General features: G+C 34.4%; 1 protein-coding gene across 1 annotated transcript in view; it reads right to left on the minus strand.

The window, feature by feature from the left end:
- Nucleotides 1–700: 700 nt before the first annotated feature.
- The window catches only part of Ipp (inositol polyphosphate 1-phosphatase), a 30,249-nt gene continuing 16,423 nt past the window's right edge, over nt 701–14,526 (minus strand). The window contains exons 3-5 of the mRNA XM_090379958.1: nt 5,856–6,120; nt 1,363–1,537; nt 701–1,202 (exon numbers count right to left, since the gene is read on the minus strand). Of these exons, the coding sequence (XP_090236084.1) occupies nt 701–1,202; nt 1,363–1,537; nt 5,856–6,120 (942 nt within the window). The remainder of the gene's footprint in view (nt 1,203–1,362; nt 1,538–5,855; nt 6,121–14,526) is intronic.

Genomic DNA, 14,526 nt, shown 5'->3' on the forward strand with positions numbered 1-14,526 from the left:
AAAAGAGTGGAAATGTTGAAAAATTACATCCAACAAAAAAATTTGAGCTTTTGTGCAGGGAAAACCCTGCACAAAAGCTCAAAAATACCCTGTTATGCGAGGTTTGCCGAAATTCTCTAACCATGTTATATAAGTACCGTGTTGTGCGAGGATTACCGCAATTTATCAGTCATGTTAGAGTGAAACCGTGTTGTAGAAGTACTGTGTTATGTGGGGGTTGCCTGTATTTACAACAGAAGTCCGTTACAAACTTGCAAACTGAGTATTTTTGGTGGCACATATATTAAAATCCATGACATAAACAATTCTTTACCTGCATGCTAACTACTAGTCCATGGCTAGCTTTATTTTAAATATTTTTTGAGTCTCACTTTTGTTAAAAATATTTTCCACTTTCAGTTTGTAATAGCCATTGTTCTTGTACAACTGGAAAAAAAGCAATATAAGCTTAATATGTAAAATGTCACAATATCAACTTAAAATATCATATTAAATGAAAAGTACAATCAACTTCATGATAATTTCCTCAATTATACATTGTTTATATATATATCCTCTGAAAAACTTAATTTAACTTCTCTTCAAAATATACAGTACCACAATTAACTATCTTACAGCTTTTCTATTTAAAAAATATATTAATGATACTGACTAGTAAAAGTACATTAATAAATATCCATCTTCTGGATTAAATGGGACTTTATATTTTGTGGTTTTTTAAAAATTTCATCATACTGATCAAAGTATTGGGATCCCTATATGCTATTATCCCCTCTGTATTGCACCACTGATCAACCCCAATAGTTTCTTCTTGTTTATGATTATATTTTAGTTGCAAATCACTTAAGACTGAAGACAGAGAATCTGGAGATACACTAATAGCTCTCTTATAGCTAATCACTCCTCCTCCCACAGATAAAAGTAGTGCATGTGGACCACATGTGTCCCATCTAAAAGTAGATCCCTTTGACAATATGTAGATGTCAGCTAAACCAGATGCTACAGTAAGGATCTTGTATCCAGCTCCTGCAACAAAAATCACCTTATACCTTTCTTGTAATAATTTCACTAGATCTGAAGCTTCACTAGTGCTTAAAACTATTGTTTCTCTTTTGTCAGCGGTATCAGCACTATATACAATTCCTTCACAGGAAATACTAAAATTATTCCATGATATTCCCCAGAAGAATTTACCTATCCACCTATTTAAAAGAAAGAATGCTTGTTAGATGAAGACAACAAGAAAAAAAACTATCTATAAAGTTTATTCATAATTTTAAGTATACATAAAAAACAGCACAATTTCATTATCTCTAATGATTATTAATTTTCAAAACAAAACAAGAGCTGCATTTTTTTTACCTGTTTTCAAATGTATCCCAATGATGAAATGGTTGGTTGATCACTCCTAGGATTGGTAATCCAGAATGGACATCATATACCCCTATCAGTACACAAACACAGTGTAAACCTGATGTCACCAGGCCAGAAACAAAAGGTTCTTCCATGTTGCCATATATAAACTCTGAGGTTGAATCTAATTAAATATATGCATTAATGTAATAATGTTGAATAAAAACACTGTTTTTTTATTATTGATATGTTAATATAATTTTCAGTAATTTGCCATTAATGTCCAAATTACTGCCAAGAAAGAAAAATTCATGTTTTTTTTTTAAAGTTATTAAAACTTCCTTTTGCTAGTTTTGTTTGAATGACAACTACAATGTTATGACTACCACTACACAAATGCACACAGACATGAGGGCTCAGCACTCAATTAACAATGGATTGCTTTTTTTTGTCACTGTGTGGAGTTGAAGATACAACATGCCATCTATGTAGCTGTGGATGGTCTAACAGATGCTATAATAACACTGCTTTCAAAAACTTGTATTAAGCAGTTTAAAAGTAAGTAGTTTTTTCCACTGTTTACAAAGTGATTTGCTGCTGTATCTTCACAAATTTCCCACAGAATATAACAAACAAGCTCATTCCCAAGCCAAAATCAGACAATGAGAACAAGCTGCTCAAATAAAAAAAAAAAAAAAAAAAAAGGTAAACTGCAGCCATTATCAACCCACAGCAGGATGAAAGCCTCCTCAACAATTCATGATGAGGGACATGGACCATAATCTACCATGTTGGTCCAGTGCAGGTTGGCAGATCAACCGTATTTAGCAGTCAGGGGCTTGAACTCCGGTCTACTCAAAGAGCGTGTGCTACTGCACTCCTGCTCCTGACCACTCGGCTACGGAGGCTTCAAATAGTGAAGTATTAAATTCAGTTTACATATTTCAATGATGTATTCATTAGCAATAAGCCTATCCCAGAGGTGGACTATGTGAAATGAAAGATTAGTTTTTCTTTTAAAGATTCTAAAAGTTTACTTCGACAAGACACTGGATTATGGATGATAACTGACTTAAAGTATGCATATGTGTGAGCGCATGCATGGGATAGGAGTTTAGTGGCACACATGTTGCAGTGGCTATAGTGTGCCTCTGATGCACTGAACCTAGTGATGCTTCTCAATATCCCCCCCCCCACAAAGGTGAAACTTCAAAGTATCAAGTGAAAGTCGAAATTCCTGTTAAAAGCTACTGAAAGTCATACCATGACTAACTATTGTGGTTTTGGGCAAGGAATAATTTTATACTGGTAATGGAGAAAGAGGGCCTCCACCAAATCATATTTGTAACACAGAGCTAAACAAGAGCAGATGCTTAATGCATACCAGACAATTTTAATAAATCAGAATTCATAAAACTTTTAACACAAAGCCACCTTTCTTCTAAATGAATAATAATAAATTTCAGGTTGCACATGATACAATGGAAAAAATTATGTATGCCGTTATGAAATGTCATTTTAAAGCTGTTTACTCTATTTATATGTTCTATAATTAAAAATAAATAAATAAATTTTCTGCTTATACTCCGGGATGACCTCACGGTCAGAGGAGTTCACAAGACAGAGAATACAAGAAACAGCACCGTATTTAGCAGTCATGGGCTTGAACCCAGGTAACTCAAGACACGTGTACTTATGCACCTTTGCACTTGACCACTTGGCTATAGTGGCCTTCTTAAAATATTCTTGTTTATATTCCGGCAAGACCACCAGGTCAGGGGAGTTTATATTAAATCATCAATACAAATGTTAAATGTATTTAGCAGTCACAGTCGCGGGCTTGAACCCCAGTCCACTTGAAGGGCGTGTGCTATTGCACTCTCGCTCAAGACCACTCAACTATGTCAGTACTTGAGTTTTTTTTTTTTTTTTTTTCATTTAGTTCAATTCAAAAAAGCTGTGCAAAAGTATAAACCATTAACACAAGTGAAAAGGCCCAAAAATGACTAATTAATCTATTTACAAAAAGAAACATTGAAATAAAAAATTAAAAAAAAAAAAATATATATATAAATACACACACACACATACATACACAGGGTGATTCACTACCAGTGCGACAAACTTGCAGGAGGTGTAGGGGGCACAAAGACGAATCGGAATCACATAGCATTGCAGAGTCCGAAATGCCTTTGTCATGCGGTAGAGGACGTTGAACGGGAGGTTGCGTGAACAGCGATCCCACTGGAAGTCAGCATTTGCGAACTATTTCTGTTGAAGAAACCAAGTAGCAAAAGTCCTCCGGAGTGCATAATCCGTAGGCTCCAATGATTGGATGCGTTGCAGATGGTATGAACTCATTTGGTTTGTTGACAGTATCCTCCATACAGTGGATTGGGAAATACCCAATCATTGGTCTATCGCTCGAGTACTCGTACTCTGATTGCCTTCTGCAAGACATAGAACATTCTCCTCATTGTCTGGCATCTTCGTCATTCGCTCTCGATTCATGGTACCTCTCGTGAAACAACCAGTCTCACGTAACCTTCTGTGCACACGTGCGAAAATTGTGTGATGAGGAGCATGCCTGTGCGGGAAACGTTCCTGATACAAGCGCAGAGCGGTGCGCCCATTACAGTCCGCAGCTCCATATGCGAGGTGCATGTCGGCCAGTTCAACGTTTGAATACTCGTCCATCCTACTGCCTCGGGAACCGGTTCGCAAATGCTGACTTCCAGCGGGATCGCTGTTCACGCAACCTCCTGTTCAACGTCCTCTACTGCATGACGAAGGCATTTCGGACCCTGCAATGCTATGTGATTCCGATTCGTCTTTGTGCCCCCTATACCTCCTGCAAGTTTGTCACACTGGTAGTGAATCACCCTGTGTATATATATATATATATATATATATTCATTTTTGGTTTAATTCAGTTGTACTTTAAACTGGTAAAAAAGTATTGATATGCAGGAAAAACTTTAATCACTATATTGTCTAGTCCAGCATTTACCAAACTTTTCAAGGAACACTTTCGATCTCAGAATATATTGATAGAACACTTATATATTGATGGAACACTTACGAAACACAAGTTTAGTGGGAGCCAAAGAACTGTTTGCTAATATTTTATTACACATGAAGCATATGCATCAGGAGCATCTTTATTTCCAATATAGGTAAAGCTAAAATTCAAAGAACTGTCATCATACTTTCGTTCTGGTCTTTTATTAGTTGGTTCCTGTTTTTTAACTTCAGATTTTTGGGAAACAAAAGGCTGCAATTGTTCATTCTCACTTTGAAGTGTGACAATATTGTGTTCGTTTTCATCGACCACAGTTGCACTACTAGAAGTACTTTGCTTCTCGTTTTAAGGTTCCTTTTTTTCAACCACAAATCCATGGTCATTTATTTTAATAATAGTTTATTTATTTTATTTTTTTAATTATTAATTACGATTTTTCATGGAACACCTGTTCACATCTCATGGAACACAGTTTGAGAAATGCTGGGCTAGCCAATGAAAGTTTACAAATGTTTGGTTTGATTCTGGAAAGTTTAATCCAATCTGATTGCTATATTTAGATTTCATAGAGAGAAGTCCTGGGAAAGTCTTTTCATATGCACTGTATGTAATGTAAGTTTTGCCTGTGATGTATGTTTAACATAAATAGATAAATAAGTAATCTGCAGGACACGGCACTACCATTACTGACAGTGATGCAAATATGCAAGAAAGTTATACATAAAGTGGATGGCATGTGCATCACATTTTCGACTATGAAATTTCTGTAGGAAATTTCAGACACCCTTGGGCAGAGGTGTCTTTCTTCCACATAATACAAATAATGGACTATTCAGTTGCATATACAATTAGCTTCAAAGATTCTATAAGATGACTTTGAAGCAAATATTTATAAACAAACATATATTGATCATGACTTCAGCATTAAGACCTGTTTGACCTGCTATTATCAGTACATGTAATGATTTGTCGAAAAACAACATAAACATACTTAAAATCTGTACTTTCTAAATCGAAACTTTCTACAAAACCAAAAAAGACGGATTGTTTCTCCAAATTTCACCTAAAAAAAAATTGGCAGGGATATAAGAGTACTAGTGCAATGTGTACTGTACCACTTATCTCTACACTGCCCCTTACCACACAACTAATTTAAGAATTTAATCTGCATAATGGAGCTGTTACCATATCAGTTCCATCTGTTTGGGTTCTGTATTTCCTATAATAATAGAAAACACAGGGATTCAGTTTTGAATTTAGTCTGTTTTTATCTTGTTTCAAAAATGTTTGGAACATAGCAGATCAACTGAAGTACAATATACGATAATAGAGATAAAGGACTTTTGCATGCCCTGTAAATCTGCAAGAGAGGTGAACCATTCTTAGTAGCTATTACAATGTCAACATGACAGTACCATCAGCCTATTAAGAATAGAGATTTAAAAAGTTAAAAAAATTTTCCATCTTTTAATATACATACCTATTGGATCAATCCAAATGCAACAATTTTTTACTGGTACTTTAAAATCTTGTGGAATAACAGATACATCAGGCACTGTATCAGCAGTACAATGAATTGCAGAAGCCAATTGAGATGCAGCTCTCTCATTGCCATCTAAGACTTTTATTATCAACGTTGCTGTTTCTTGTACTGAATCGAGTACTTTTATATTAACTGAATTACCAAGTGCATTTGTGAAATGATTGCTTTCTTCTCCTTGAATTCGAGAACTAATCCCAAAAATCTAAAAATAAGAATAATGCCTTTAAATTATACCTAATTACTTGAATTTTGGTAACAACACACTTAATATTATTAATCAACATGTTGTCAATGCACCAAACAAATAAATAAACATGCACAACTACCATAAATGTACATTGTAAAAAAAAATTGTAAAACTGTACAATTGGTATATTTATTTGTAGCTGGGAAGTACATATAGGATAACTTTAGGTTTAAATAGGTACCTTACATTACAGCTTAACTCTGTAAACCTTCCTTAGTGGATGGCCAAGTTATCTGATTAAATACCCTGACTAACATAATATATAATAAGATATATACATGATGGCTGCTAACAAAGAAGAAAATTTGAGACAAAGATAAATGTCCTATGTGTGTGGCTTGTGTTTGAGCTGGTTGTTTGCCTGGCAAATAGTAAGATGTACTAATTTCACAGGGATGTGACAACCTTCAGGCACATCAGAAGTAAATATTGATAAACATTAGTTCTTGTTGATGCTACATATCACTGACTTAGATGAGAATGCTTTGCTATAAGCTAAGAATATTGAATATGTGTCTCATGTTGGCATTGCTTGAATTATGACTCTGGATGTCTTTTCAAGTATTGCTTGACTTCAGGGAGGTGAGCTGCAGTTCTTATATGGTAGCTACAATTACTGTTCACACTATTCCTGGGTAAGTGGAGGGGGTAATGGTTTGTTTGTTTGTTTGTTTGATCTCATTTGAGTTATCAGGAATATTGCTAATCAGTGAAGGAGAGGCAGTGGTTGCCCCTTGTTTATATTTATGTGCTTTACTATTTTATTACTATTATATAAAGAGAAATTCATCTACCAGACTGTTCATTCCAACTTCATCATTCTTATATAGTACTTCATATTATGGTAATACAAATATCAGTTAAACTTACAAAAATAAATTTTGCACTTGATATTGCTTTGTTCCTTGAACTTTTTGTATATCAGAAGTACAGCTAAATGGATGCGAGAGAGAGAGAGAGAGAGAGAGAGAGAGAGAGAGAGAGAGAGAGAGAGAGAGAGAGAGAGAGAGAGAGAGAGAGAGAGAGCAGCTACATAGAGACTCCATTTTGCACCAGTTGATTGCGTGTTATTTAAGCACAAATGTGTATTCAGAGGTCAATTTAAATTTACACGTTGGTAGGCTGAAAATCCTGGAATAACTCAAAGGGGAACCCTACCTCCAGTGCCTGAAATCAGCTAACTGCAGCCCTGGTTGAAGAGGCCTTTCAGAATTCCTCCAGTTACCAAAGGAACTCATACATAGACCTCTTCACAAATGAGTGACAAATAGCAACCCACTATATTGTCACAGAGTACTAACTTGCCAAATCTTAAAATCAATTATAAGCTGCAGAATAAGAAGATAGATAGGAGGTGATGTTATGCAATGGCAGTTGAGAATTTCCTGATCTTATTTCCTCTGGATTTATTCTCCTTAGGAATACTATAAGAAGCTAATGTATGCTTCAACATCTCATAATTTGGAGCAACTCATTACAAGATTACATCCAGTGATTTTAACTGTTGACTAAAATATTCTGTGCTACACCCCAGTGAATATTTGTAGATGTGCCTGCCATGCAAGTGCTCACTTTAGGAACAGGTTATAGGAATATAGCAGTGCTTATCACACCCTTTAACTTATACTTCACCTTCAAAATATTTTTTGGTTGTAATAAATGGCATAGTTTAGAAGATAGTATCCATTTCCATTGTCACTCCTTTGCATTCACCCTAAAGCAAAAAAAACAAATGCAAGGTTTATGAAAATGGACATTTTGATGATAAACATTATATGGTAGGTAGTGATGGCCTAACCCTGATTAACATATTCACTTCCACCTACAGGAAAAATATGAAGAAAAAAAAAAAAAAAAAAAAGGTGATGGACCCATCCTGTCAGGTGTCAACAATGCAGACCGGTAGTAGTAGTGTAATGGTGTGGCAGTTGTTACTGTGGTGCACACTGGGCCCTAAATACCAGTGGAGGAACATTTGGACACCAAAGATAATTTGGAAATTGTTTCCAAACAGTACATTCCTTCATGACTGCAGTGTATCCATCAAATAGGTTCTTCCAACAGGATAATGTGCCTGTCATAAGGCCTGAATTGTACAGAACTGGTTCAGGAACAACCTGATAACTTCAGCCCACTGTGACTGCTTTCCCAGTTACTAGATCTCAATCCAATTGGGCACTGTGGGATGAATTGTTGTTATGTTGTTATTTGGTTTTTAGGAGCATTAGCAACTAAGGCCATATTGCTCCAGGGATATGCGGTGGTCATTCCCTGACCTTTCCGCATCCTCCGTATTTGGTGGCTCACAGGCTCGAACCCCGGTCTAATCAAGAAGCGTGTGTTACGCACTGCTGCTCCTGCCCACCTGGCTACGGAGGCGCCTTGTGGGACGAGATGGATGAGATGCAGATCTCTGCAACCATCCAATTTGCACTTACTATGTGAAGCAAGTGAGTCAGCATGGACCAGCATTATTAGGTAGACATGCCTAACAAAGTGATCATTCTGTATATTTTGGAAATGATGCCTTTAATCCAAAGATGTCTCAGAGCATTTTCACTTTATTTTTTCAAAAGTTTGGAAAACTTAGCAAGTTTAAAGGTTAAGTAACATGCCCAACATGTCCAAAACTTTTATGTAATGCCAATAATATCAAATTTAGGTGGCTCTTCCTGATACACAAGTTGTCAGTATGAAATCTGAGATTCCACAAATTTTGAACCTTGCCAATTTATGTCTTCCCTTTCTGTGCCCCCCCCCCCCATTTTATTTCATTCCTGCACTTATGTTTCTGGTTTTTGCTATGATATTTTTGCTATTTTGTTTACATTGCACTTTAATTTATTAATGTTGTGTATATATAAATGGCATTACAAAAATTATGTGCAAAAAATGTTATATAAGCATATATCCACTGCTGAACATTACAGAGGTGTAGCTGGGAATGACCATGGAGTTTCAGACTGGTAAAAACTAATAAGAATAAGCAGCTATGTACTTTGTTATAAATAAATGTTTTAGTATATTCTTATTTTTTTATTGTTTTAATATTTTCATTATTATTTCATAACATTCAAAACTCAATGACAATGTTTTAAAATTAACAAAAAAAACCATAGTTCTGCAGCTGTTCAGAATTAGACACTTATTATTATGAAATAATGTCTAGTTATTTTTTGCTTATTTTCCTTATTTTGGATCGGTGCCTCCGTAGCCAGGTGGGCAGGAGCAGCAGTACATAGCACACACTTCTTGATTAGATCGGGGTTCAAGCCCGTGACCACCAAATACGAAAGATGCGGAAAGGTCAGGGAATGACCACCGCATATCCCCGGAGCAATATGGCTTTAGTTGCTAATGCTCCTAAAAAAAAAAAACAAATAACAACAATTATTTTGGATCCTAGAATAAGTCTCAGGGATATATGAAAATATTTTTGAAAGAAGTAATATGGAAATGGCTCAACCTTATTCAGTACTAACTCTAAGCGCTATATTTGATACAATATTCTCTTTTCTAGACTCCTTGTATAGAACTGTTGTCTTTGTCTTCTTAATCACTCCCCAAGTTCATGAATAAATTTGCTATTTATCTCAAAATATCACCCTTTCAATTTTTTTTTTTTTTTTTAATCAGGAAACAGGTAGTAATCAGTGCAGGAAACAGGTAGTAATCTAAGAGCCATATCTGAATAACAGGGCAGGTGTGACAATTCATACCCCAAATCATTGATACTTAGGTATCCATGGTTACCTTGGCTCATGAATTTTCAGTAGCAAGGAAGGAGAAAAAATATTCACCCACAGTGAATGTGCCTATTTGAAGGTAATTGATGAACATCACAACTTTTTTTACAAAAAACCTGATACTATTGCTTTGGTACCTGGTAAATTCCTCATGGCAAAAGAGATTTTTCATGATGCCTTCGTGACAACATGGGTTGTTGTTCGATTTTTAGATCACAGTAATAAATACAAAGTATATAAGGTATATAAGGCCTTGAATGGGTTGAGCACGCTGAATTCTGATGGGATCCTTCCACTTGTTCAGATTACAAACAAACTTCCATCTGTCATTGTGGAAGTTGATAGGTTGAATAAATTTAAGGAGGAACTGGACAGGCATTTTATTATTATTATTATCATTAGCCATATATGGTGCAAGGAAGCCTGAGGCTTATGCTGCACCAGCCAAAAAAAAAAAAAAATTTTCTGAATTACCGAGAGAGAGAGAGAGAGAGAGAGAGAGAGAGAGAGAGAGAGAGAGAGAGAGAGAGTAGAAGGGAATCACCAAGAAAAAGAAGAATGATGATATCCAGCTCAGGACCCTGGGTGTGCCAAGCCCATACTCACCAGATGTGAGCCCCTGGGGCATTTGGAGGCAATGGTGTGATTTTTTTTTGGCTGATGCTGCATAAGCTCATACACTTGCTTTCTTGCATCAAATGCAACTGCTGCTACTACTACTACAAAATAAATATGTGTTAATAATAATAATAATAATAAATTAATTAATAATTAAAAATAAATAATTAATGATAATTAAAAATAAATAAATAGTAATAAATACGTGGTCCTCAAATGGCTGAAAACTTATTTGAATAATGGCTAAATTTTGCAAAAATTTCCAGTAAAATCTGAATATGTGATGTCACATTCACATGCTCATTGCAGAATCTCTAGCGTTGCTACACCCATCTGGCCACAAAATCACAGTTGACTGACAAAGTCATTTTTTTCACATACTGTTATTGGCTGGTAGGTTTATTCAATAAATGATTTTTTTTTTTTCCCTGAAGAAATTACCATATATAATAAACATGTAAATTACTGAAAGGAATTGAATTTGCTGTCAGAGCCTCTTCTCCCATTATATCTATTACTGCCATGTTTCCCTCAATGACCTCCTTCCCCCAAAAGCACAGTATACTTCTGGGGTTTGTGGAGCATACTGCTGTTCTCGGAACTGGTTCTCCTGCATGTTACAGCCACTTCACCACAAATTTTTGCAACCCACTGTGCTTATCTGAATAAAATAATATATCAGATTTCTACCAACTGCATAAAGAGTATATCCAGCTTTTAACTTTTGTTCCTCTATTCCCTTGGGCTCTTAAAAAATCTCAAAGCAGTACATGACTTTTTAATTTAAGTCAGAGTTGTTTTAAGTGTGAAAGTCAGGTGTGCTTTGTTCCTGATTATCAGAGTTGTTTTAAGTGTGAAAGTCAGGTGTGCTTTGTTCCTGATTGTCAGAGCTGGTTTTCCTGCGTGTGTTAAATTTGTGTTTCACGGGAAATGTCTGCAACCCACTGCACTTGTTGGCAGCAAAGTAATTACAATTAACAGTGTCATTTTTACCAAAAGCATAAGAGAATATTTAGCTTTTAACTTTCCACTATACAGTGTATAGAGGAACATAAGCTTGTCATGAGCCTGTCATTCCAACTGGAGATGTTTTTCATCCAAAAATTCAGCTGCACTTTCCCATTGTTATGACTGCATTGTCACTGTGATGAATTTTGACCAACGGTTCTATAGAATATCCAGCACTTAAAAAAATTAATAAATAAATAGCTAAAATTAAAGGGAAAGTGAAAAGTGAACCAACAAATAAAATATAACAGAATTTAATGTATAATCATGCTTTTTTTTATTCCTTGTTGAATGGTTAAAACAGATCCTCATCGTTAATTTTTGAAGAAAAATATTTTTATAAGAATCATGGAAAAACACACAAAAAATTACAGAACTTAAATTTCCTTGAAACTAAAATGTCGTGAGCAGTGAAAACAAAATTCTGACTAACAAAATTGACTGAAAGCATAACAACAAAAGTCACTGGGTCCACTGAATGCATGGTGGGAACTGAACCTGCTGTAGCAAGTAGCATTACATATTTAGTTTGTTTTTAACTTAGGAGAGGGGTAAACTGTCTTCACATAATTTACCCTGTCCTTGTCTGCATTAAAATCTTTTGTTACCTATTTCACTGAAACGCCTTTCATACTTTATTCTTTGTGAACAATATGTTAGACTTATTCATTACATATATTTAGTATCCTTACTACATATTGTAATACTAATCCACTGATAATTCAAAATCAAGTCATGAACAGCACAAGTGTTTTCAGTGGTTGACAGTTACAGGTCGTCCAGACCTGAGTTTACCTTTAGTAACTCTATGATCCCATTTGAATTCAGGAACTATATGATGGACAATCACATGTAATGTTTCCATCATTATATAAAGACTTACATGACCCTGGATGGCACAGATTGCCCAAGAGCATCACAAGGAAGTATTAACACAGTTAACAAATCGTATACATACAATGATAAGATGTTAATATTCAGTTTTATGTCATTGTATGGTGCAGCTAAAACGGGGCCCTTAGATCATGAAGCCTAAAAGGAAAAGATAAGAATTTGTGGGGACCAAATAAAGGAAAAGTTTCAAAAGGTTCCAAGCTTGTGATGATATGCCATTGATAATAGCATACACACATAAAATAAGGACACCCTCAAAACATAGAGAAAATACAAAAGACAAAACATGTAAGAAATTGTATTTACAACAAAAACGCATCTGTTTGCATAGATCTAAAAATAAAATTAAGTTTAATATAAATAATGATTGAAGTTACCTCAAAATGTATTGCAAATTGGATAAGCTATTTTCTTTTACAGTTTGAATCAGTGTACAATCAATATGTAATTCATTAATGATGGGACTGCAAAATAATTTATCAGTAGCCTTAATCCTATTTTATAAAAATAGAAAAGGGATTTTTTTTTTTTTTTTTTTTTTTTTTTTTTTTACTGGGGAGTAATACACTAACTAACCTTAGACCATAGGAAGAGGAATTCCAAAGTCTGATTATAAAATTTTGAAACTGAGCACAAAGCACTAATTTTAATTAGGTGAATGTGTGTACCCAAGATTTTTACACATTTGAGATTTTTTGATGGTATATTAAATTCTGATTTTTTATTATTAGTCCATCTTAACACACAATGCTTCAGCTCTAAAAACAGTTCAAATTTGTGGAGGTAGCTCAAATCTGAAATTCCATAAAAATAGTAGAAAATGTGGATGAATTTATATAATTTAAAATAATTTCTGCTGTTGGGCAATTGACAGTTGTTAAAATTCAAACAGAGATAGGATTAGTTAAAATATTTAAAATGGAAGCACTTCACCTGTGTGTAGTTCAGAATCTATTTTTTACTAATAGTCTAAAAATCGCACATTTTATGGGATATTTTCTGCTCTCTTTCTTGACTGTAATCTTGGTATTACAATCTCACAAATACAACAGATCAAACTGACAGATATGATTTTAGACTCTATTAGTAATAGATTCCAAACTTTACACAGGTAAAGTTCTTTCATTTTAAGTGTTTTGATCAAGATAATTTGTGCCATTCAAACATTACAGGAGTAGTTTTTTATAAGCATTTTTTGTTTGTAAATTACGATTAAAAGAGGATATAATAGATTACAGAAAAATATTGACTAAAGAGGAGCACAGATGGGTGTGGATTATCCATTAGCTCTATAAATATAGTCAAGCCAAGTGATAAAATCAAAGGAAGGAGAGAAGGAAAAAAGAATTAAATTACAGTAGACTGTCGAAATAATGGCACATTTAGATCAGATGTATACATACAAAACAGATAAATAAATAAATGTTCCTGTTTATACTCCAGCACGACCACCAGGTCAGTGGCATTTACAATAAATCATCAATATAAATGTTAATGTGTTTAGTAGTCATGGGCTTGAACCCCAGTTTATATAAAGTTTGTCAGTAAGCTTTAATGTTGTTCTTCTTTTCTTCTCTTTATGAAGTTTATTAACTTTAGGAGCCATAGTGAGGGGTTTTTCATTTAAAATAAATGACATTTAATGATAAATATAAATACAGTATTATATAAATATCTATTTATAAATAGATATATATATATATAGATATAAATGATAAATAATTTCATTTAAAATAAATGTAAAACAGTGGTATAATATGTGATATCAGTACAGTAGTACAATACAGTGAGTGCTCAGGTACTCACGTACCCGACCAATCAGCTATGTCAGATGTCTTGCAGTGCCAAAAAAAGAAAATGGCAAGTCACGGTATTTGTTTACGTTCACCATTTCGAAAGTGAATTCTGTTACTGATATCACATATTATAGTGCTGTTTTACATTTATTTTAAATTAAAAACCCCTCAACTATGGCTCCTAAAGTTAATAAACCTCATAGGGAGAAGAAAAGAAGAACAACATTTAAGTTTAGTGACAAACTTGATGTAAACCAAACTATTACAATAGTGTCACCCAGAAAGTTAATTCATATACC

Source organism: Mastigoproctus giganteus, chromosome 1 (genome assembly GCF_048544385.1).
Source record: "Mastigoproctus giganteus isolate SK-2022 chromosome 1, ASM4854438v1, whole genome shotgun sequence".
NCBI lineage: Eukaryota > Metazoa > Arthropoda > Arachnida > Uropygi > Thelyphonidae > Mastigoproctus > Mastigoproctus giganteus.